Source organism: Ranitomeya variabilis, chromosome 2, assembly GCF_051348905.1.
Source record: "Ranitomeya variabilis isolate aRanVar5 chromosome 2, aRanVar5.hap1, whole genome shotgun sequence".
Lineage (NCBI taxonomy): Eukaryota > Metazoa > Chordata > Amphibia > Anura > Dendrobatidae > Ranitomeya > Ranitomeya variabilis.
Window position 1 is genome coordinate 369,954,278 of NC_135233.1, and position 24,110 is coordinate 369,978,387.

General features: G+C 43.6%; 2 protein-coding genes across 3 annotated transcripts; both read right to left on the minus strand.

The window, feature by feature from the left end:
• Positions 1–217: 217 nt before the first annotated feature.
• Positions 218–6,351, minus strand: LOC143806018 (NF-kappa-B inhibitor-like protein 1). 2 transcript variants are annotated; one of them, XM_077285906.1, is made up of 5 exons: positions 6,204–6,351; positions 5,388–5,663; positions 5,030–5,142; positions 2,123–2,255; positions 218–2,005 (listed from the first exon to the last, which is right to left on the minus strand). In XM_077285906.1, exons 2-5 carry the CDS (start codon positions 5,656–5,658, stop codon positions 1,407–1,409), a joined length of 1,116 nt encoding a protein of 371 aa, XP_077142021.1. In that variant the 5' UTR covers positions 5,659–5,663; positions 6,204–6,351; the 3' UTR covers positions 218–1,406. The 2 variants fall into 2 exon arrangements, with proteins under 2 accessions (XP_077142021.1, XP_077142022.1); XM_077285907.1 differs by having other exon boundaries at positions 905–2,005; positions 6,074–6,213.
• A 1,352-nt stretch (positions 6,352–7,703) lies between these two features.
• On the minus strand, positions 7,704–22,395 carry LOC143803784 (uncharacterized). Its single transcript, XM_077281552.1, has 3 exons — positions 21,784–22,395; positions 16,291–16,632; positions 7,704–10,031 (listed from the first exon to the last, which is right to left on the minus strand). Exons 1-3 carry the CDS (start codon positions 21,887–21,889, stop codon positions 9,931–9,933), a joined length of 549 nt encoding a protein of 182 aa, XP_077137667.1. The 5' UTR covers positions 21,890–22,395; the 3' UTR covers positions 7,704–9,930.
• Between the last annotated feature and the right edge of the window lie 1,715 nt (positions 22,396–24,110).

Below are 24,110 nucleotides of genomic sequence, written 5' to 3' on the forward strand. Positions count from 1 at the left end.
AGGTGAGTATTTTATATTCACCTGTCCATGTTCCACCCGCCGGGCGCCGCTCTGTCTTCACGTCCTCTTGTTCTGACTGTTCAGGTCAGAGGGCGCGATGACGCATATAGTGTGCGCGCCGCCCTCTGCCTGATCAGTCAGTGCGGAGAGACGCCGGGACGGGGCGCTGAGGAGCTGCAAGCAAGAGAGGTGAGTATGTGTTTTTTTTTTTTTTATTGCAGCAGCAGCGTTATATATGGCACAGATTTATGTGGAGTATCTATGGGGCAACGGTGCAGAGCATTATATATGGCACAGATTTATATGGCACATCTATGGGGCAACGGTGCAGAGCATTATATATGGCACAGATTTATATGGCACATCTATGGGGCCATAATGAACAGTGCAGAGCATATATGGCACTGCTTTATATGGAGCATCTATGGGGCCATAATGAACGGTGCAGAGCATTATATATGGCACAGCTTTATAAGGAGCATCTATGGGGCCATAATGAACGGTGCAGAGCATTCTATATGGCACAGCTATATATGGAGCATCTATGGGGCAATAATCAACGGTATGGAGCATTATATATGGCACAGCTTTATATGGAACCTCCTTTGGGGCAATAATGAACGGTATGGAGCATCTATTTTTATTTTTGAAATTCAACGGTAGCTGCTGTATTTTCCACCCTAGGCTTATACTCGAGTCAATAAGTTTTCCCAGTTTTTTGTGGCAAAATTAGGGGGGTCGGCTTATACTCGGGTCGGCTTATACTCGAGTATATACGGTATGTAAAATATAATTTAAAAAATGTTTTAAAAACATAAAAAGTTTAAATAACCCTCCTTTTTTCCCAATCAGAAAATAATTATGGTAAAAGGAGTAAAGAAAGAAATAGACACGTCAGAATGGCCGGATTTCAATCATTCTACCTAGAAAAAAATGCAATAAAAAATCGACCAAAACATCAATCCAACTCAAAACGCTATCAGTAAAAGCAACAGCTCACCACACACAAAAAAATATTCATACTACTCCGTCAATAAAAAAGTTAACAAAAACTGGTGATACAAACCAGTTATTTTTTTTTAACTCAAGTTATTAGGGGAAGTTCGAGCCTGGACCTTTTATTATACATCAGATATGGTCAAAGTTGTAAAATGCCAATGATTCTTACCGAGATCCTCACATTTGGTAAGTTACACATATCCACATGATGGCGCTCTTCCATTGGTGAATCTGCTGGTAGTATGGGGGGGGTCTCGCCCACATAAACGTAGCAGGCTAAGCTCAAACGAAAAGGTAAAAAAAAGGGAGACCAATATATAATTCACAAGTTTTGCTGAATAATCCTAGCCATTGAAAATACATATACATCGGTGCACTGTGGTGGCGGTATACGGAGCACCTCACGATCACTTTGTCAGCTCCGCCAGTCTGTTCAGCTCCTGGGATAACGCAGTTACGGTTTTCAGCACCCGATCTCTGTCCTTGGCAAGCAGACGAGAGCCACATCTCTGCATGAAGCGGTCCGGATGCCACGTCACCCTCTGCGCCCGCAGGTAGCGCTTATATGAGCCGGCATCGGACGAGTCACCAGCGGCAGCAATGATCTGTGCCATCTGCTCTGCGCTGCCTCCGGGCAGGGGCCAGGGGATATCGCTGTACCCCAATGTACCAAGCCCAGTCTTTGTATTGGTTGGACCAGGTCCGTCTTCTGTGACCGTCCCACGTTGCTCGCTCGTCGTGGCGGATGAGCCAGCTCCCCCAAACACGTCCTGACACCTCCTCCGATAGCGCTCGCTCTGCACCTCCCGCAGCTCCTTCTCCTTCTGTAGCTTCCTCAGTACATACGTCTTCTCTTCCGCTGCGCTGGACGACATCTGCACGGAGACTCTTTTGCCTGCTGCTCCTGGAGGCTCGGACTGGATCTTCCTTGCTTGGTATTCTCTGTAGATTCGATCAGCCCAGGACTCGAATGTCTCCACCTCGGGGACGTCTTCCGGATAATCCTCTGAAAACAGAATACAAAACGCTTTTATCTAAGAATGGCGGAAAGCAGCATCACATGGGTGCGAATATTGGAGGGTGGCCTTTTGCTGAACTCCCCCTTTAAACGTACGGCCCTTACCCTCATACTGTCCGTACAATTCCTGATATTCATCCATGCTCTCCGCTAAGAGTTTCTCTCTCCACTCTGAAGACTGTGATGATGAGGGGTCCGAGGCGGAATCAGGATAAGCTTTTGGCCTGGGGGTCCGCTCCTGTAGAAAGAAGCAAAACGTTTCCATGAGCAGAAACATACACACAGGTTGTTTACCTGTCAGTCTGTACTGGGTCCTACAAGCTCCTGATAAGCAGCAGAAAGTGACTAGAGACATGCAGAGACGTCGTAGTCTAGGTATTTCATGGGATCATTATTTGTTTATAATGCGGTGACAGAAGTGTAAAAAAATCAGTGATACAGAGACAACTAGTCTGCGCCCATCAATCTCTACGAGCAGCCGCTGCAGGAATACGTGTATGAAGGACGGCGACAAAGAATAATGCGGATTGCAAATTGTGCTTCAATAAATAAATATGAATACAGACCCCACTCTAAAGCCCCCGACAAATACAGATCATTTCCCCTAGGCACAGACCCTAAGCCAAAACCAGTAAATCCAGACTCCAGACCAAAACCCGTCAATAAGAACAAATCCTAACGAGAGATGAGCGAACCCGAACTGTAGAGACCCGGTGTCCAGTGCTGAACTATGAATATCTCATGGAAGTCTGTTTCACAGTTCGGGAGAAAGAGAGTGAAGGAGCTCGAACATTTGGGTCCCCATTGATTGGTCCGCTCATCCCTAATCCCAACCCCTAAACAACAAAGACCCTAGAACAGACCCTGAATACAGACCTTAGACTAAGTCCCCTTTCAATACAGAACCCCTCTCTAAATCCTAACTTCAAACCAGACCCCCTAAATCAGTGTTTCTCAACTCCTGTCCTCAAGGCCCACCAACAGTCACGTTTTCAGGATTTCCATTCACATTGCACCTGTGGTGGAATTACCACCTGCGCAATACTAAGGAAATCCTGAAAACAAGACCTGTTGGTGGGCCTTGAGGACAGGAGTTGAGAAACACTGACCTAAATAAAAAACAACCCTAAATTAATACAGACCCCAGAATAGGCTCCTCTAAACAAGCAGAGACCCCCCAGACCATCTAAATACAGATAAAAAACCACCCCCCTCTAAACACAGACTCCAGACCAGATCCCATAACTAAAAACTAACCAGACGCCACCACAAACAGAAACCTGAGAGCGACCCCCAAATAATAACCCCAGACTAGACCTCCTCCTTACCCAGGAGGAAAGAGGCCTGGAGGAGCAAGGGGAAGCAAGTATGTGAAGAGGACACAGGATAACTGAAGAGTTTTTAGCCTACAAGTTCCCAGCGATCAAACAACTGTAGTTCTAGAAGTGTGTCCTCCTTACATCTATACTTCTAGAAGCGTGCCCGCCATACATCTGTAGCTCTACAAGCGTGCCCGCCATACATCTGTAGTTCTAGAAGCGTGTCCTCCATACATCTGTAGTTCTAGAAGCATGTCCTCCATACATCTGTAGTTCTAGAAGCGTGTCCTCCATACATCTGTAGTTCTAGAAGCGTGCCCGCGATGCATCTGTAGTTCTAGAAGCGTGCCCGCCATGCATCTGTAGTTCTAGAAGCGTGCCCGCCATGCATCTGTAGTTCTAGAAGCGTGTCCTCCATACATCTGTAGTTCTAGAAGCGTGTCCTCCATACATCTGTAGTTCTAGAAGCGTGCCCGCCATACATCTGTAGTTCTAGAAGGGTGCCCGCCATACATCTGCAGTTCTAGAAGGGTGCCCGCCATACATCTGCAGTTCTAGAAGGGTGCATGCCATACACCTGCACTTCTAGGAGCGTGCCCTCCATACATCTGCACTTCTAGAAGTGTGGCGGCTATATATCTGCACTTCTAGAAGCATGCCCGCCATACATCTGCACTTCTGGAAGCATGCCCGCCATACATCTGCACCTCTAGAAGTGTGCCTGCCATACATCTGCACTTCTAGGAGCGTGCCCTCCATACATCTGCACTTCTAGAAGCATGCCCGCCATACATCTGCACTTCTAGAAGTGTGCCAACCATACATCTGTAGTTCGTGCTCGCCATACATCTGCACTTCTAGAAGCGTGCCCGCCATACATCTGCACTTCTAGAAGCGTGTCCTCCATACATCTGCACTTCTAGAAGCATGTCCTCCATACATCTGCACTTCTAGAAGCATGCCCGCCATACATCTGCACTTCTAGAAGTGTGCTTGCCATACATCTGTAGTTCGTGCTCGCCATACATCTGCACTTCTAGAAGCGTGTCCTCCATACATCTGCACTTCTAGAAGCATGCCCGCCATACATCTGCACTTCTAGAAGCGTGTCATCCATACATCTGCACTTCTAGAAGCATGCCCGCCATACATCTGCACTTCTAGAAGCATGCCCGCCATACATCTGCACTTCTAGAAGCGTGTCCTCCATACATCTGCACTTCTAGAAGCATGCCCGCCATACATCTGCACTTCTAGAAGCGTGTCATCCATACATCTGCACTTCTAGAAGCATGCCCGCCATACATCTGCACTTCTAGAAGCATGCCCGCCATACATCTGCACTTCTAGAAGTGTGCCAACCATACATCTGTAGTTCGTGCTCGCCATACATCTGCACTTCTAGAAGCGTGCTCGCCATACATCTATAGTTCTAGAAGGGTGCCCGCCATAAATCTGTATTTCGTGCCCGTCATACTCACTGCCTACACTGAGATTTAGCAGTGATTTCCAATCACCATGGCTGCCTGCCAGGACTAACAGCAGAGCTGCGCAGCAGATTCCACCTGTGCAGTGACGTCACTACCAGAAGGAAGAGCTCCGCACCTCACATTCATCCATCCTCGGAGATGATCTGAGTTATGGCGTCCTGTTCTAAGACTCCCTGACCATGCACGCTCTGGATCATACATACCATGAGGTCTTCTGCTCGTCTCAGGATGTCCCGCGGTGTTGTCCCCTGATGATTCGCCACATCGATGCACTGAGGGCTGCGCTTCAGGATTGGCACAACCAAGTCTGTGTAGACTGAAACAGGAAAGAAACTCACAGGATGAAAAGATGTAGACATATGGGTAAATATGATATCGCTATCACCACCTGCTGTCACCACTAGGGGGAGCTCCCTGCAGACAGCAGCGAATGAGCAGAGGGCTCTGAGCTCCCCCTGGTGGCGGCTGCAGGGGACACATAACGGTATCGGCCACCTCTGTGTTTATAGAGGGGACACATGTACTACTACTCCGCCCGGAATCACTATCGCCCCTCCTCACCTTCCCATCCCCCTTTCTCCACTTCCCGAGCGGCCAGGTGCAGAGCATTGTTCCCGGCTCCGTCACACACCATGGGGTCCGCTCCTTTCCGGAGCAGCAGCAGAGCGCAGGCATCGTCACGCAGCGAGCAGGCGGCATGGAGAAGGCTCCTTCCTCCCGGTAACACCGTATCCAGCTGCAGGTGGCGATGTTTCCTGATGTAAGACTTCAGCCGGACGACGTCCCCGCGCTCCACGTACCGCAGCGCCCGCTGCTCCCGACGGAAAGACATCAGCCCTGCAGGGGACAGAGGAATCATTCTTAAAGGGATCCTACACTCTTATCCCTTTAAAGACACTTTCCATCGATTTCACACCAATTTCGATATCCTGCTTGCTGTCAGTGAACGGAAACCTTTTCCTTCCCTTTTTTCAGGCTGAAAACTGGCGCCGATACATCTCACAGCTGAGAGTTTGCTACAATTGTATCAAGTCTACAATAAACACACATCTATGATGGTTTGCTACAATGTATCAGTGCAGGTGAACATGTCGCCTCCTCCAGCCTGATGGACTGGATTCAACTGCAGCAAACACTCAGCTGTGAGATATATCGGCCTCATATAGATTTTCCATTCTCTGGCAGCAAGCACAGATCTAGAAAATGAGCATTATGTACAGACAAGTGCAAACAGTCTCACTAAATACCTTAGTGATGGCACACAACAGCCAGAAAATGTGCAGGCTTTTGTAGGACTACAACCCCCAGCATGCCCTAGCAGTGAAGGAGTACAGTGCAGGACAGGGCCGAGCACAGGTTATTTCCCCCCATACTTACTTCTATAGCTGCTCTGCTGGGTACACCCACGTTCACCGCACAATGAACAGGGCACAGGAAGCTTCACTGCTCACTTCCGGGTGTACTGGGAGGAGTCAATGCCGAGTTTCCGGTCCGTGTAATAATTTCTCCCCGAGGAAACAAGAACTCTCGTTTTTCTGCCTGACTATGATTTGAGTGACTTTTGACCTGAGGGCAGTGACATAGCCATGTTTTTCATATACACACCATATGTGGTATATAGTTATGCTTAGTGCATGTTACAGCAGTCTCATATACACATTCCCTGCATGCGAGGGAATAAAACATCCCCTGACTATTGTGTAATAAAGAAAAAACTCCCAATGGTCTCCTCCTGCTCAGAAAATTCCTACAAGCTGACACTCTTATTATAGGATGAGTTCATACATGTAACAGTCAAAGTGCTGCCTGAAAACTGCACCGACGTATTGCCATCACCAAGATCCTATCCCAATACGTAGAAGGTGTAATACTAATAATATTAGTAAATGCCTCCAATTAAAAATGTAGTATAGTTCTTCTAATTCGCTATGTCACTTACTTCATGTGCAGGCATTGCAGGACCTTTGGTATCGATGGTTACACCCACTGATATAGTGAGAGTTAGACAGCTATTAGTGGTCGTAACCATGGATACCTAAGGTCCTGCAATGCTTGCACATGAGGAAAGAGACATAGCAAATCAGAAGAACTATGCTACATTTCTAATTGGAGGCATTTGCTAATATTATTAGTATTATTACACCTACTTCATATTCGGATCGGATCTTGAAGATGGGTAAATGTGTTTAATTAATGTGTTACTGGCCTTGAGATTTAGTGAGGAAACCTGACATTCATCTTCAAAATCGCTAGTAAAACCTCACCTCTATGAGGGCGACATGGTTGTCAATGTTTTTGCCCTGACTGTGATGCCCCCAATCCACCCAGAAGCCTACGTTAGGGTGAGGTGTATAGAAACTGACTGCATCCCATTTTGGTTGGGAAATCAGGGACAAGCCACAGTTATGGGTGAGTGGAAGCTACGTGTGAACTCTCCCTTGTAGAAAAGACATCACATGATAATCTGGTCGGGCCTCATGGTATCCCTGCAGCAACCATTTTTCAGATTTTTGGCTTTTATTTTTTGATAACTCCTCCAACATTTTTATTTGTATGTTGACATTGCAGTAATGGACTGGATCCTGCTGGGAGGAGTTCATCTTTTAGGCTGCGGTCAGACGGCCGTATGTTCTCTCCTGAGAGAGGATCGGGCCGATTATGATAATGACGCTCCGCTCAAACTCTGTCTGTGATTGATCTGAGTGTCATCTTACTGTGATCCGATTCTCTCGCATGTAAGAATTGCAACACAAGTTAATTTCACCATCTTCTCCATTGTCTCTGTTCGCGGATGTCTGAATGCACTCGGATGCCATCTGAGTGCAGTCCGATGATTTACACGCACCCGTGGACTTCTATGTGTACGTGTGGTTCGAATTCTGGAGCCGCTCAATTGATTTCTCATGCTGCCATTGTTTATTTGGTGTTTTTTTTTATAAAGTAACATGATTCTCTCGATCAGTGTGATTACAACGACACCAAAGTTGTATAGATTTTTTATATAGTATTTTATTGGCTAGAAAAATTTCACAAAAAAAGTGTCACCATTTTCTCACACTCACAAAAAAACAAACAAAAAAAAACAGCAATTCTGGTTGTTAGATATATTTTTCTTTACACAGTTTACCTTTTGGGTTAATACATTTTGTATTTTCATACTATGGACTTTTATGGACTCTCCGGTCGATGCTTTTATAAGAAGGAGTTGGCAGTATAGAAAACTCGGAACTTACCCTATGGGGAGAGCTGTAATTTTTGTTACATTTTTGGGGGGCATTTTTATATTTTCCAGCACTTTCTATTCCATTTTTTTTCCAATAAGGGGATTTAACAAGTCTCACATTTTTCTTTTTACGGCTTCCACATAACAAGATATTTGAATAGTTCAGATTCGGACTGTTATAGATGTGTTGATACCAAAAATATTTTTTACACTTTTTTAGATTTTTGCATACAACAAAAAATGAAAATGAAGGTGATATAAATGTTTGATTTTTTATGCTTTTTTTGTTTTTGGGGTGTTTTTAAATTTTGTCCCTTTTTTTTACATTTGAGATACCGTATATATGTGCAGGGATGATATCTCTCATTCTTTGATCCATGGAAAGGGCTGCATGACAGGAGAATCAAGTTGCACAGGGAATGGAGGGTAATGTGATGATAGAGGTGCCCACGTCCCTGTATAAAAGTTTAGATGGCATAGTATGTAACTCGGAGGTAGGAGTCAGCTGTATAGTACAGCCGGCAGTCACCAGGTATGGAGTGGTCTCAGCTTCTAAGCCCCTCTCTTACTATATTACTCAAAAATGTGCCGATCACATGCTCACAAGAGTCTCCTGGGCTTCTAATCTGCATATGACCGAAACTATGCAAATCATACTTGCGGTGACGTGACGACTGCCGGGACCAGCAAGCGGTTCTGAATCCAAGAAGTGTGAGGATTCACTAAACTGCAATACTTGCCAAAAATTCAGCCAGGTCTGGACATTCTCTTTATTTTACCACCTGATCAAGTCTCATATATTTCTACGAGGGTCGACATCCCATTTCACCTATAAGGAAGAGCAGCTCTGAAGTACAACCTTCTGCTCCATCAATACATGTAAGTTTCACTGTAAACCAGAGAAGCAATATCTCACTCAGTATTTTATTTTATTGCCAAAAATTATGGAGGATAGAAGCAAATGTAGAAAAGAGAAAATGCTTTTCATCAAGTAAATGCCTGAATTTTTCACATTAGACTCCGTAATAACGAAACATTTGTAAGCCGCTCCCCAAAACCTTCTCTAAACATCTTTTTTCATGCAGGGATCTGGTATTTGTTCCTGCCCTTGAAGGGATTTTAGGGATAAAATATTAAAGAGGTTGCCTGATGAAGAGAGCCTCTGTCCTCATGCCCTACTAGGACAGCGGGTCCTCTATACAACAGGACTTCTCCGGTCCTTGCAGACCTAGCCGTAAGTATAATGGATGGACGGCCATTTATCTGAATGGGCTCCATATAATATTACATTGACTGAAGCAAAATCAGTTTTTCCTAGGGTTGTTGGTAACAGATCCGAGTGCGATCAGCTGATTTCCCCGGTAGATAATAGGGGTTTACAGGATAAAACACGTCTTTAGTTTTGGCCATCAATGTTTGTTTAGTTGGGGTTAGAGATTAGCAATAGACTTGCAGGAACCAGGTCTAGTAGCCACATGGTAGTCCTTAGCCACCAGACCAAAGCGCAATGAACCTTCTGGGATTCCCGATGTCCCTTCTGATTTGTACACCTGGGCCCTGGCGCAACATCATCCACTCATCACTCTGCAACGATGACGTCAAGCTAAGTCTTCTAATTAGAAGAGATGCCGGAAGGCCGCAGGAGGTTCGAAGGGGTCTGATGGACAGGGACAACCAACATGGCCTTGGACCAAGGTCCAGTGAAGCTCCTTGCTCAACTCTAGCGATAAGCCTCTAGAGGTTGTGTGGTCTGTAACGTGGCCGGCACAGGTAACTTCAGGTACGTTGCTTGTTCCTACAATTACAATTATAATATAGAAAAAAAAACGAGAAGCAAATCCATCATAAGTGGAAAAGGAACCAACGCCAAGAGAAATGACCCTAGCAGGACATCTTCATGGCAAAGCCCAGGAAAGTGATGAGGATGACGAGGCAGATGATGCGTAGGATTTCCACTAGAAGGAACACTTTGTGGATACACACTGGAAAATAAAGACACAGCCAAAATTAATAAGTACTGGTTGGACATGGGTCACATTAGAGCTCATTTACAAAAATGTATGTAAAAACAAGCAGTGGTGGGCTCTCAACAACCAATCAGATTAGACACTATAGGTAAGTGATTGGTTGCTTAAACTGAATAACCACCATTTAGCTCAACTTTTTTGGCAGCCAGAGTTGATTATTCTGATACTGACAACCGAATGACCTTCATGAACTTTGCGTTTCAGTATGCTTCCAGCCACCACTAGAGGGAGCTCAGTGCATACTGTGTTATTAGTGAATTCAATGTATAAGTTGTATGCAGAGAGCTCCCCTGTTGTGAACTCTATTTCTGGGCTCCCTCTTGTGGTCACAAGTGGTACTGTGTGAGTGCTGTCTTTCTGCAGGTTTGTGACTGGCATCAGCTGTCTCGTTATCTGTGGGCTGGTTTTCTATTTAAGCTCACTTGGACTCTCAGTCTATGCCTGCTGTCAATGTATTCAGTGCTATTCTGATTCCTTCTGACTACCTTGCTCCCAGTCTCTTCAAGAGAAGCTAAGTTTCCGTTTTGTTCATTTTTTGATCATCTTGTTCTATATGTTTCTTGTCCAGCTTGCTAATATGTGATTTCCCAGCTTGCTGGTAGCTCTGGGGGGCTGAGTTTCTCCCCCCACACCGTTAGTTGGTGTGTGGGTTCTTGAATTCTCAGCGTGGATATTTTGGTAGGGTTTTTTACTGACCGCACAGTTCGCTATCTGTTTTCTGCTATCTAGTATTAGCGGGCCTCATTTGCTGAATCTGTTTTCATTCCTACGTGTGTCTTTTCTCCTTACCTCACTGTTATTATTTGTTGGGGGCTTCCTATATCTTTGGGGTTATTTCTCTTGAGGCAAGTGAGGTCTTGCTTTCTCTTTAGGGGTAGTCAGTTTCTCAGGCTGCGTCGAGACGTCCAGGATTTTAGGCACGTTCACCGGCTACCTTTAGTGTGTTTGGATAGGATCAGGTTTTGCGGTCAGTCCAGTTACCACCTCCCTAGAGCTCGTGTCTATGTTTAGTTACTTAGCTAGTATTTCCTGTGATCCCCAGCCACTGGGATCATAACAGTACAGCAGGCCAAAAAAGTGTTTAATGCATCGCATGAAGTGGGATAAAAGAAGTCCTGAGTACAATTTATTTTATTTTTTTCCTCCTTTGCTGCAGTCTGTCTAGCTTCTCTCATCCCCTTAATCTCTGGGTGGTTTTGAGCTCAGCTGCAGACATGGATATTCAGAGTCTGACTTCTAGTGTGGATCATCTTGCTGCAAAGGTGCAAAGTATCCAGGATTTTGTTGTCCACAGTCCTATGTCAGAGCCTAGAATACCTATTCCTGAGTTGTTTTCTGGAGATAGATCTAGGTTTCTGAATTTTAGGAATAATTGTAAATTGTTTCTATCTTTGAGACCTCGTTCCTCTGGTGATTCCGCTCAGCAAGTTAAAATTGTTATCTCCTTGTTACGCGGCGACCCTCAAGATTGGGCTTTCTCTCTGGCGCCAGGAGATCCTGCATTGCTGAATGTGGATGCGTTTTTTCTGGCGCTTGGACTGCTTTATGAGGAACCTAATCTTGAGAACCAGACAGAAAAGGCTTTGCTGGCTATCTCTCAAGGTCAGGATGAAGCTGAGGTGTACTGTCAAAAATTTCGGAAATGGTCAGTGCTTACTCAATGGACTGAGTGTGCCCTGGCTGCAAATTTCAGAGAGGGTCTTTTTGAAGCCATTAAGAATGTTATGGTGGGGTTCCCCACGCCTGCAAGTCTGAGTGATTCAATGGCTTTGGCTATTCAGATTGATCGGCGTTTGCGGGAGCGCAAATCTGCGCATCCTCTGGCGGTGTTCTCTGAACAGAGACCTGAGTCAATGCAATGTGACAGAATTTTGACTAGAATTGAGAGACAAAGTCATAGACGTCAAAATGGGTTGTGCTTTTACTGTGGTGATTCTACTCATGTTATCTCAGCATGCTCTAAGCGCTTAAAAAAAATCGCTAAACCTGTCACCATTGGTACTATACAGCCTAAGTTCATTTTGTCTGTTACTTTAATCTGTTCTTTGTCATCCTACTCGGTTATGGCTTTTGTGGATTCAGGTGCTGCCCTGAATCTTATGGATTTGTCGTTTGCCAAGCGCTGTGGTTTTGTTCTGGAGCCTTTGGAATTTCCTATTCCACTGAGGGGAATAGATGCTACGCCATTGGCTGAGAATAAGCCTCAGTATTGGACTCAAGTGACCATGTGCATGACTCCTGTACATCAGGAGGTGATTCGCTTTCTTGTGCTGCATAATTTGCATGATGTTGTAGTTTTGGGTCTGCCATGGCTGCAGGCCCATAATCCAGTTCTGGATTGGAAAGCTATGTCTGTGTCAAGTTGGGGTTGTCAGGGGATTCATGGCGATGTCCCTTTGGTGTCAATTGCTTCTTCCACTCCTTCTGAGGTCCCTGAGTTTTTGTCGGACTACCAGGATGTATTTGATGAGCCCAGATCCGGTGCCCTGCCTCCTCATAGGGATTGTGATTGTGCTATAAATTTGATTCCTGGCAGTAAGTTCCCTAAGGGACGACTTTTTAATTTGTCTATACCAGAACATGCCGCGATGCGGAGTTATATAAAGGAGTCTTTGGCAAAGGGACATATTCGCCCATCCTGCTCCCCTCTTGGTGCAGGATTCTTTTTTGTGGCCAAGAAGGATGGTTCTCTGAGACCTTGTATAGATTATCGTCTTCTAAATAAAATCACGGTCAAATTTCAGTATCCTTTGCCATTATTGTCTGATCTGTTTGCTCGGATTAAGGGATCCAGTTGATTCACCAAGATAGATCTTCGTGGTGCGTATAACCTTGTGCGTATCAAGCAGGGGGACGAATGGAAAACAGCATTTAATACGCCCGAAGGCCATTTTGAGTACTTGGTGATGCCTTTTGGACTCTCTAATGCTCCTTCTGTGTTTCAGTCCTTTATGCATGACATTTTCCGAGAATATCTGGATAAATTTATGATTGTGTATCTGGATGACATTTTGGTCTTTTCTAATGATTGGGAGTCCCATGTGAAGCAGGTCAGGATGGTGTTTCAGGTCCTGCGTGCTAATGCTTTATTTGTGAAGGGCTCAAAATGTCTCTTCGGAGTACAAAAGGTTTCCTTTTTGGGTCTTATTTTTTCTCCTTCTACTATTGAGATGGACCCAGTCAAGGTCCAGGCTATTCATGACTGGACTCAGCCTACATCTGTTAAGAGTCTTCAGAAGTTTTTGGGTTTTGCTAATTTTTACCTTCGCTTCATCGCTAATTTTTCTGGCGTGGTTAAGCCCTTGACAGATTTGACCAAGAAAGGTTCTGATGTGACTAATTGGTCTCCTGCGGCAGTGGAAGCCTTTCGGGAGCTGAAGCGCCGGTTTTCTTCAGCTCCAGTCTTATGTCAGCCTGATGTCTCTCTTCCTTTCCAGGTCGAGGTGGATGCTTCTGAGATTGGAGCAGGGGCTGTTTTGTCGCAGAGAAGCTCTGATGGCTCTGTGATGAAGCCTTGTGCCTTCTTTTCAAGAAAGTTTTCGCCTGCCGAGCGGAATTATGATGTTGGTAATCGGGAGTTGTTGGCTATGAAGTGGGCATTTGAGGAGTGGCGACATTGGCTCGAGGGAGCTAGGCATCGTGTGGTGGTCTTGACTGATCACAAAAATCTGATTTATCTCGAGTCTGCCAAGCGCCTGAATCCTAGACAGGCTCGTTGGTCGTTGTTTTTCTCCCGTTTCGATTTTGTGGTCTCGTACCTGCCTGGTTCGAAGAACGTGAAGGCTGATGCCCTTTCTAGGAGTTTTGTGCCTGACTCTCCGGGAGTTTCAGAGCCGGCTGGTATCCTCAAAGAGGGAGTGATTTTGTCTGCCATTTCCCCAGATTTGCGACGAGTGCTGCAGAAATTTCAGGCTGATAGACCTGACCGTTGCCCACCAGAGAGACTGTTTGTCCCAGATAGATGGACCAGCAGAGTTATTTCCGAGGTTCATTCTTCGGTGTTGGCAGGTGATCCTGGGATTTTTGGTACCAGAGATTTGGTGGCTAGGTCCTTCTGGTGGCCTTCCTTGTCGCGGGATGTGCGTTCCTTTGTGCAGTCCTGTGGGATTTGTGCTCGGGCTAAGCCTTGCTGTTCTCGTGCCAGCGGTTTGCTTTTGCCTTTGCCTGTCCCGAAGAGGCCTTGGACGCACATTTCCATGGATTTTATTTCAGATCTTCCAGTATCTCAGAGAATGTCTGTCATCTGGGTGGTGTGTGATCGTTTTTCCAAAATGGTCCATTTGGTGCCCTTGCCTAAGTTGCCTTCCTCCTCCGATTTGGTTCCTTTATTTTTTCAGAATGTGGTTCGCTTGCACGGCATCCCTGAAAATATTGTGTCTGACAGAGGATCCCAGTTTGTGTCCAGATTTTGGCGGATTTTTTGTGCTAAGATGGGCATTGATTTGTCTTTTTCGTCGGCCTTCCATCCTCAGACGAATGGCCAAACCGAGCGAACTAATCAGACGTTGGAAACTTATTTAAGATGTTTTGTTTCTGCTGATCAGGATGATTGGGTGACTTTTTTGCCATTGGCCGAGTTTGCCCTTAATAATCGGCTAGTTCTGCTACTTTGGTTTCGCCTTTTTTCTGCAATTCTGGTTTTCATCCTCGTTTTTCCTCGGGTCAGGTTGAGCCTTCTGACTGTCCGGGGGTGGATTCTGTGGTGGATAGGTTGCAGCAGATTTGGAACCATGTGGTGGACAATTTGAAGTTGTCACAGGAGAAGGCTCAGCGCTTTGCCAACCGCCGTCGCGGTGTTGGTCCCCGACTTCGTGTTGGGGATTTGGTATGGCTGTCTTCTCGGTATGTTCCTATGAAGGTTTCCTCTCCTAAATTCAAGCCTCGCTTCATCGGTCCTTATAAGATTTTGGAAATCCTTAACCCGGTGTCTTTTCGTTTGGACCTCCCAGCATCGTTTGCCATTCATAATGTGTTACATAGGTCTTTGTTGCGGAGGTATGTGGTGCCTGTGGTTCCTTCTGTTGAGCCTCCTGCTCCGGTGCTGGTTGAGGGCGAATTGGAGTACGTGGTGGAGAAGATCTTGGATTCTCGTATTTCCAGATGGAGGCTTCAGTATTTGGTTAAGTGGAAGGGCTATGGTCAGGAGGATAATTCCTGGGTTGTCGCCTCTGATGTCCATGCGGCCGATTTGGTTCGTGCCTTCCATGCGGCTCATCCTGATCGCCCTGGGGGTCTTGATGAGGGTTCGGTGACCCCTCCTCAAGGGGGGGGGGGTACTGTTGTGAACTCTATTTCTGGGCTCCCTCTTGTGGTCACAAGTGGTACTGTGTGAGTGCTGTCTTTCTGCAGGTTTGTGACTGGCATCAGCTGTCTCGTTATCTGTGGGCTGGTTTTCTCTTTAAGCTCACTTGGACTCTCAGTCTATGCCTGCTGTCAATGTATTCAGTGCTATTCTGATTCCTTCTGACTACCTTGCTCCCAGTCTCTTCAAGAGAAGCTAAGTTTCCGTTTTGTTCAGTTTTTGATCATCTTGTTGTATATGTTTCTTGTCCAGCTTGCTAATATGTGATTTCCCAGCTTGCTGGTAGCTCTGGGGGGCTGAGTTTCTCCCCCCACACCATTAGTTGGTGTGGGGGTTCTTGAATTTTCAGCGTGGATATTTTGGTAGGGTTTTTTACTGACCGCACAGTTCGCTATCTGTTTTCTGCTATCTAGTATTAGCGGGCCTCATTTGCTGAATCTGTTTTCATTCCTACGTGTGTCTTTTCTCCTTACCTCACTGTTATTATTTGTTGGGGGCTTCCTATATCTTTGGGGTTATTTCTCTTGAGGCAAGTGAGGTCTTGCTTTCTCTTTAGGGGTAGTCAGTTTCTCAGGCTGCGTCGAGACGTCCAGGATTTTAGGCACGTTCACCGGCTACCTTTAGTGTGTTTGGATAGGATCAGGTTTTGCGGTCAGTCCAGTTACCACCTCCCTAGAGCTCGTGTCTATGTTTAGTTACTTAGCTAGTATTTCCTGTGATCCCCAGCCACTGGGATCATAACACTCCCCCTAGTGGTGGCAGTGGGAAGACAAAATGTATCTCTACAGTTATCCGGGGGATTTGGAACTCTGGATTTTTTTTTATTTTCAGGAACAGGAATATGTTATCTATTTAATGTAATTACAATTTTTGTATCTGTTTCATTGCTATAAACTCCCACTCATAAAATACCTGTGGGGAATGATCTCGGAGTGATCTCCAGTCTGGTTCCAGCTCCAGTTCCTGATTTTGTATTAGTCAGTATATGACAGCAGAACTTCAGTGAGTCGTTCTCCGTCAGGTTGACGATGGTGAGCATACTCTTCCTCTCGTAGGTAGTTACTTGTGATTCATTACCTTGGGTGGAGAAGTTTAATCTACGTTGCAAACACGGGTTATCCTTAAGGTTCCCGGTATTATTGCACACAGTCCAGGTCACAGAGAAGGAATTAACCACATACTTAAATGAGCAAGTGATGGTCACCGACTCTCCAGCTTCTGCTGTCATGTTCTCTGGTTGTTTCACCAGCAATCCTTGTAGGACGGTTTATGTAAAGGAATAAAACAGAATATTATTAGTTAAATGAAGAAATACTACTGGTTTAACTTAAAGGAGTTCTCTGTGGCTTAAAGGGGTTGTCCAAGATTTTAACATTGATGGTCTATCCTTATGTCTAATCAGTTGGGATTCAACCCCGGCACCTCCGCCGATCAACTGTTCCCAGTGCTGGTGGCGGCTCAGCACAACTCCATTAACTGTATTATTGTGGCCACAGCTGGATACTGTACAGGTTGGGCCATATATATGGATACACCTGGGAACCAAAATGGCTGACTTCAAATTGGCTGCCATGGTCACCACCCATCTTGAAAAGTTTTCCCCCTCCCATATACTAATGTGCCACAAACAGGAAGTTGATATCACCAACCATTATCATTTTATTTAGGTGTAGCCAAATAAATGGCCCACCCAGGTCTATCCATATAAATGGCCCACCCTGTATATTGAATCAATAGGGGATGGAAGCACAGTGCCCGGCAGCGCCCATTATTCCAATATTCCGGAGCTGTGCTATGCAGCTGCCCAACTGAACAGCTCCAGCCACCACCGACACTGGGAAAGACTGATGGCGATGGTGTCGGTTGCTGCAACCCCACCGATCTGACATTCATGACCTATGTTAAGGCAGGCTATCATTCATGAAAAAGGAGAAAAAAATGCCAGCCACCGCAAAAAAAAATGCGTAAATGAAAACATTACATTTATTATAGTACGTAAAAATCCAAAGGGGGAGATTAAAAATACATGACACGCCGGATCTACACGTTTCAAGGTGACTATCTCTTCGTCTTGATATTACATATTTCAAACACTTCAACATTGTAATATTGAGATTTAGAATTGGTCCAAAGAGGCTGCTAATTGCCAAACCAGTAAATACTATACGTGAAAGCCAAAATAATAATAAGTATGAACATAAGAATAACATTAAGGAGCCAAATCAGCGTTTTGGCTTCAAAACTACTATTTTTTTATAGATATTTTGTTATGTGCAATTACGCTATGTAAAATGTCAGGACTATTTATTTTCTAATTTTATATGATATGTGTGATTTTCACATTTGCGATACGACATACCTTAGATGAAAATAACAAATTAATTTCCCTGGTTACTTTCAGTCTTTCCTAGATAGGGTCAGGCTCGGACTGGCCAACCGGAGAACAGGGGAATCCTCCGGTGGGCCCCTTGCAAGAATGGATCACCACCCTCTTATATGAGCAGTACTAGGCACAATATGTACAGACAAAGGCAGCATCTTATTCATGTCCTCACTTACGCCTTGTCAATACTAAGAGATAGTCATCTCGACACGCGCAGACCCGGTGTCTCATCCTTTGTATGCATTTTTAATCTCCCCTTTGGATTATTACGTACTATAATAAATGTGATATTTTAATTTACTCATTTTTTACGGTTGCTGGCATTTTTTCTCCTTTTTCATGCTTTATACATTCAGTAACTGCTACTTTCAGATATTTTCCTACCCAGTGAGCTGATGTATTTGTTTTTCTTTTGTCTTTTTTGATAAGCTCTCAATGTTAACGTCCCTAACAACCCCGTTAAGTATTCCTCTGATCAAATACCAAAGGCAAATGCAGGAAATTTATAGAGAAGTTTCCAAGTGTTGATGCCCACAACAAAGACAGCAAAATCTCCGAGATTGTACAGAATTGGCCAACTTTGTACATACTGAAAAAAATCCTGCAAAGTAAGAAACTGTCAAAAAATACAAGTGTTAATAGTTTTTTTTTTATCGAAGTGAAAAAGAGAAATCTAAATCCCATCAATATTTAGTGTGACCAAGATTTTACTTTGTCTTACAGTTATGCTTGGACTGGCCCACAGGAGAACAGGAGAAACCTCCGGTGGGCCACCACCCTCTTAAATGAGCAGGACTTGGCACAATATGCTTCAGTCACTAAAAAAATAACACAAAAAAATAAGAAAAAAACATTTAAAAAAAAATATATATATATATATGTGTAAAAATTAAAAGGCCGGACTTCTGTTTTTTTTTCATCTCCTTACCCCTCTAAAAAGTGTAATATTACAAAACCAAAGCATAAAATGTACATGATAATAAAACTATCATCTCCCCGGGTATAAAACAAGTCCTCACTCAGCACCATTAACAAAAAAAAATTGAGAAAATGGCAACACAGTCAAGAAAAAAATTGGGGGGCAATATTCTATTGTTTTGGGTTTTTTTCAGAAAAAAAAAATCAAAGCACATTTGTTATCACCATAATCAGACTGAAATGGATAACTATGTTTCCAGGTTATTTGGTGGATTTGCATTATTTTTCACCATTTTCTCACACTTGGAATTTTTTTTCCCAAGTTTCAGTACATTATATGTTAAAAAAAATGGTGCCATTCAAAACTACAACTCATCCAACAACAAAAACAATTCCTTGCATAGCTATGTTGACAGAGAAATAAAAAAAAACGTATGGCTCTTAGAAGGGGAGGAAAAAAAGAAAAGCACAAACATGCGTAAAGAACGCTGAACACATGCATTGATTGGAGCGATTTTGCTTTTTCTGCACCAAGCACAGTACATGGGATCAGTGCCATAGACAAGTTTGTACTTTTGGGGGTCTAGATAGTTTTCAGATTTTTTACATTAATGTGGCTTTTCCAGATGTTTTTGACAGATTTAATGAAATGTGACTTTTCCCAAAAGTTGCAAAATTCAGGGCAACCCTAATCCAGTCACACCCTCCCCCACCGGAGTGGTTTTAGGTATGCCTTTTATTTCAACACAATTTCTTTTTTTTAGACATTTTGTGAAATGTGCTATTTTTCCCGCTAATAAGTTGAAAAACCAGTTAGAGACAGAAAAAAAAACATAAGTTTGGGTTTTGCATAATATTCATCCATTTTGTTGAATTTGGTGTCAAAGACATCGGCCCAAACTGCAAGTCATAAAAAAGAAGTGTCTGAAAAAATAACACAGTTGATGAATTGGGCAAAAAGAATTCGAGGAGTTTTGAGTTTTAGAATTCAGAGAGTTTCTGCTTAGTTTCCGCTCCAAAAACTCCTAGAAAACCATAACCAAATCCCTAAATGAGGCAGAAAGTTGGCTCAGTGGTTAGCACTTTTATTCCGCTGCGCTAGGGTCCTGGGTTCAAATCCCACCAAGAACAACATCTGCCAGGAATTTGTAGGCTCTCCAGTGTTTGAGTGGGTTTCCTCCAGGAACCTCCCCGGGTTATTGTGTGTTCTTTTTGCTGAATACTTACATCTTTTTGTCCCTTTATTTAAATTCATAATTAACAAGAGATTTTGGTTCTGATGGCTAGACATAAATAATGGGACATTAGTAGAGATGAGAGAACCCAAACTTAAAATTTCTGGGGTTGTATTGGACAGTTAGTATCTGATGCTAAACGCTGAACACGGACTTCTCCTGGAAGTGTCTGGCGAATTGCTCGGTGTTCTGAGAAAGAGAAGAGAGGGAGAAGTGAGAGAGAAGAGAAAGAGAAGAGTGAGAGAAGAGTGAGAGAAGTGAGAAAGAGAAGAGAGAAAAGAGAGAAGAGAAAAAGAAGAGTGAGAGAAGTCAAAGGAGAGTAAGAGAAGAGTGAGAGAAGAATGAGGAAGAGTGAGAGAAAAGTCAGAGAAGAGTAAGAGAAGAGTGATAGAAGAGTGAGAGAAGAGTGAGAAGGGTAAGAGAAGAGTGAGAGAAGAGTGAGCGAAGAGAGGGAGAAGTGAGAAAGAGAAGAGAGAAAAGAGTGAGGGACGAGTGAGATGAGAGAGAGAAGTAAGAGAAAAATGAGAGAAGAGTGAGTGGAGAGAGAGAAGTGAGAAAGAGAAGAGAAAGACAATAGAGAGAAGAGTGAGAGAAGAGAGAAACAAGAGAAGAATAAGACAAGAGAGAGAGAAGAGTGAAAGAAGAGAGAAAGACACGAGAGAGAAGAGAGAAAGAGAAGAGAAAGACAAGAGAGATGAGTGAGAGAAGAGAGAAAGAGAAGAGAGAAAGACGAGAGAGAAGAGTGAGAGAAGAATGAGAGAAAGAGAAGAGAAAGACAAGAGAGAGAAGAGTGAGAGAAGAGTTAGAGAAGATAGAAAGGGAAGAGAAGAGAAGAGTGAGGGAAAAGTAAAGGAGGAATGATAGGAGAGAGAGAAAAATGAGAGGAGAGAAGTGAGAGAGAGTAGAAAGGGAGATATGAGAAAGAGAAGAGTGAGAGAAGAGTTAGAGAAGATAGAAAGAGAAGAGTGAGGGAAAAGTAAAGGAGGAATGAGAGTAGAGAGAGAAAAATGAGAGAAGAGTGAGAGGAGAGAGAAGTGAGAGAGAGTAGAGAAAAAGAAGAGAGAAGAGTGAGAAAAGAGAGACAATATTTTCCAGGTGAGAAGTTCAGGTCCCCATAGTTTTCAATGAGATTTGGGTTTTGGTTCAGGTTCGGATGCAGTTCTGGTACCCAATGCAAATTTTGGAATAAAATTGGGGTAGAGTAATTACCAGAACCTCAACTTCCATGGGTCCACTCATCCCTAGACATTAGCCATGTGCCTGTGCGGTCTTTCAAAATAGTAACCTGATTATCCAAATATCCTCACTCATTATCCAAATGGTCACCTGTTAGAGCTGAGATTTGGCATTAAACAGCAGCCAGATCGCAGATCGGCCACATTCGGGATGCAATTGACTTACATTGAAGCCTTTATGTGAAAACTTTGAGACCAAAAATCTAACAGGACTGGATTTTTTTTTGTGATGGTCGCATCACATTAGATCTCAATGCGAGTCGGTGCCTCAATCATCCCAAAACGGGACTGCGATCTTCACATCGTGAGGTGACACATGTCGTATAAGAGTCCATGCAGAACATGGACCCTTCATTCTACACTAATTATAAACGGTGGGATCAGTGAACATCCAAAATAGAGGCAGTCACTTATCTTAATGGAAGAAATACAGAAAACAAGTCACGAAATAATTGAATCTGTTCTTTTTATTGAGGAATCTTAACGGCATCACCTCGTCATGAGAATGACCTCTAAGGACTTTTGGAAAACGCAACGTTTGCATATATATTCGCTCCCTGGATTTCCAATAATTAATGATTGTTGGTAATTTGTCCAGGTCACCTATGGGACCGGGCTATGTTCAGTCTCTTACCTGCAGTCCTTGAGAACATTTGATGTATGATGAGCAGGAACCCAAGCCCAGAAGAAATTTTCATTTTGCCTCTTGGCTCAATGTTCAAGCACACGGTGACTTTCATCTAAGAGCTGGATGCTTTTTTTCTGACTTGTGATGTAAAAAAAAAAGTGTAGTCTCAGCTTTCTGACCAATGGACACATCTTTTTCTGCTTGTGCTTCCTCTTGCATTTAATAAAGTTGGTAGAACTATACCAAACATTGCAAAAGTTTCCCCACTGACAAAAAATAAATCACCAGATTCGCCCAGATTACAAATGATACCTAGTTGCTCACACCACTGTTCTTGGCATGCAAAACTTTCAACTTCATGATCGGTCTGTGTTTTTTTACATCTGCTTGCATAATGCTCAGACCATGTCTGATGCTTAGAGGTGGGAAAAGTCTACAAAGTAATATCCAAGTGTTGGGAGTTGGATCAATAGTGAGGAATGGAAGCGGCATCCAGCAATGCCGACCCGGAAAAGTCCGCAGCCGACACAGAACTTAATGGCCGAGACTGGAGTGAGTGCAAGTCAACCAACATCAGCTCTGTATCCAAGTGGTCTATATGAGGAGAAAAGTTAGAAAGGAGCCATTAAACAAAGGATTAAATGTGTCATCAGAAAATTAGTCACTGCTTAAAATAGTTTATTTAATTCTTTTTACATGAACTGTAATTTTTGATAGTTTGTTTTTCATTATTCCATAGATTCACAATTTCTGCTGTGTTAGAAAAATGTTCAAAAGTCTCATCATCATTATCGACATGGTTACAATGACTGATAACATCTCTATATACAGTAGATAGAACAGGATCCACCATTCACAATAGGCGATGTCACAGCTCACCTCCTCCTGTACAATGACTGATAACACCTCTATATACAGTAGATAACACATGATCCACCATTCACAATAGGTGATGTTACAGCTCACCTTCTCCTCCTCCTGTACAATGACTGATAACACCTCTATATACAGTAGATAACACAGGATCCACCATTCACAATAGGTGATATCACAGCTCACCTCCTCCTCCTGTACAATGACTGATAACACCTCTATATACAGTAGATAACACAGGATCCACCATTCACAATAGGTGATGTCACAGCTCACCTCCTCCTCCTGTACAATGACTGATAACACCTCTATATACAGTAGATTACACAGGATCCACCATTCACAATAGGTCATGTCACAGCTCACCTCCTCCTTCTATACAATGACTGATAACACCTCTATATACAGTAGATAACACAGGATCCATTATTCACAATAGGTGATGTCACAGCTCACCTCCTCCCCTCCTGTACAATGACTGATAACACCTCTATATACAGTAGATAACACAGGATCCACCATTCACAATAGGTGATATCACAGCTCACCTCCTCCTCTTCCTGTACAATGACTGATAACACCTCTATATACAGTAGATAACACAGGATCTACCATTCACAATAGGTGATGTCACAGCTCACCTCCTCCCTCTCCTGTACAACGACCTTTATCCATATTAGAGCATGCCCTGTTTAATGTTCTATGTAACTAAATAGGGTTTTGTCAATCTATTGCTGCTAATGTCTATGCCTAGTTGCAAGTATAGAAAATGGATGAGTATTGTTTTTTACTAAGGAAAACAATTTCTTACAAACTGATCCAACTCCAAAGCACGTCTTGAGTCGACAGAGGTGATCCAGCTAATAGGTGCTGAGGTCTGAAACTAGCAAGAGTAGCCACAGAGAAACAAAATAAATGATAGCCACAGAGAAACAAAATAAATGATAGCCACAGAGAAAGAAAGAAAAATCTGATCCTAGTTATATAATTCTAGAGGACAAAGAGAAGGCTGAGATGGTAGACATGCACTTCTGCCTGCACTAGGTAGCATTCAGCAAGGTAGAAATCAAAGTTTACCACCCAATATTACAAAATTAACACATAGATAGAGCCTCACCTGAGCAAATTAGATATTGATAAAGTCCACACACCAGATGGCATTCACCCATGGATATTGAGGGAGTTGAGCTCAGTAATTGACAGACCACTGTATCTCATATTCTTAGACTCTCTAGCAACAGGGCTGGTGCCACAGGATTGGAGGATGGCTCACGTGGTACCGATATTTAAGAAAAGTAAGAAGGTGTATATCCAGACAACTACCATCCGGTAAGTCTGACATCAGTAGTGTGCAAAGTTTTTGAGGACATTATCAGAGCTAACCTGCACAGATATATTGCAGAGAGTAATATAGTAAATGACAACCAGCATTCGTGAAAGATAAGTCGTGTCTCACCAAC

Excerpts from the sequence above, each read along its gene's own strand:
- LOC143803784 (XM_077281552.1), bottom strand. The coding sequence starts at position 21,889 with ATGAAAGTCACCGTGTGCTTGAACATTGAGCCAAGAGGCAAAATGAAA. Across the intron at positions 16,633-21,783 it reads AATGTTCTCAAGGACTGCAG|GATTGCTGGTGAAACAACCA; the intron begins GTAAGAGACTGA and ends CCGTCCTACAAG. Across the intron at positions 10,032-16,290 it reads TCCGAGATCATTCCCCACAG|TGTGTATCCACAAAGTGTTC; the intron begins GTATTTTATGAG and ends TTTATTTTCCAG.
- LOC143806018 (XM_077285906.1), bottom strand. The coding sequence starts at position 5,658 with ATGTCTTTCCGTCGGGAGCAGCGGGCGCTGCGGTACGTGGAGCGCGGG. Across the intron at positions 2,256-5,029 it reads GACGAGCAGAAGACCTCATG|GAGCGGACCCCCAGGCCAAA; the intron begins GTATGTATGATC and ends TTCTTTCTACAG. Across the intron at positions 2,006-2,122 it reads ATTGTACGGACAGTATGAGG|AGGATTATCCGGAAGACGTC; the intron begins GTAAGGGCCGTA and ends TTCTGTTTTCAG.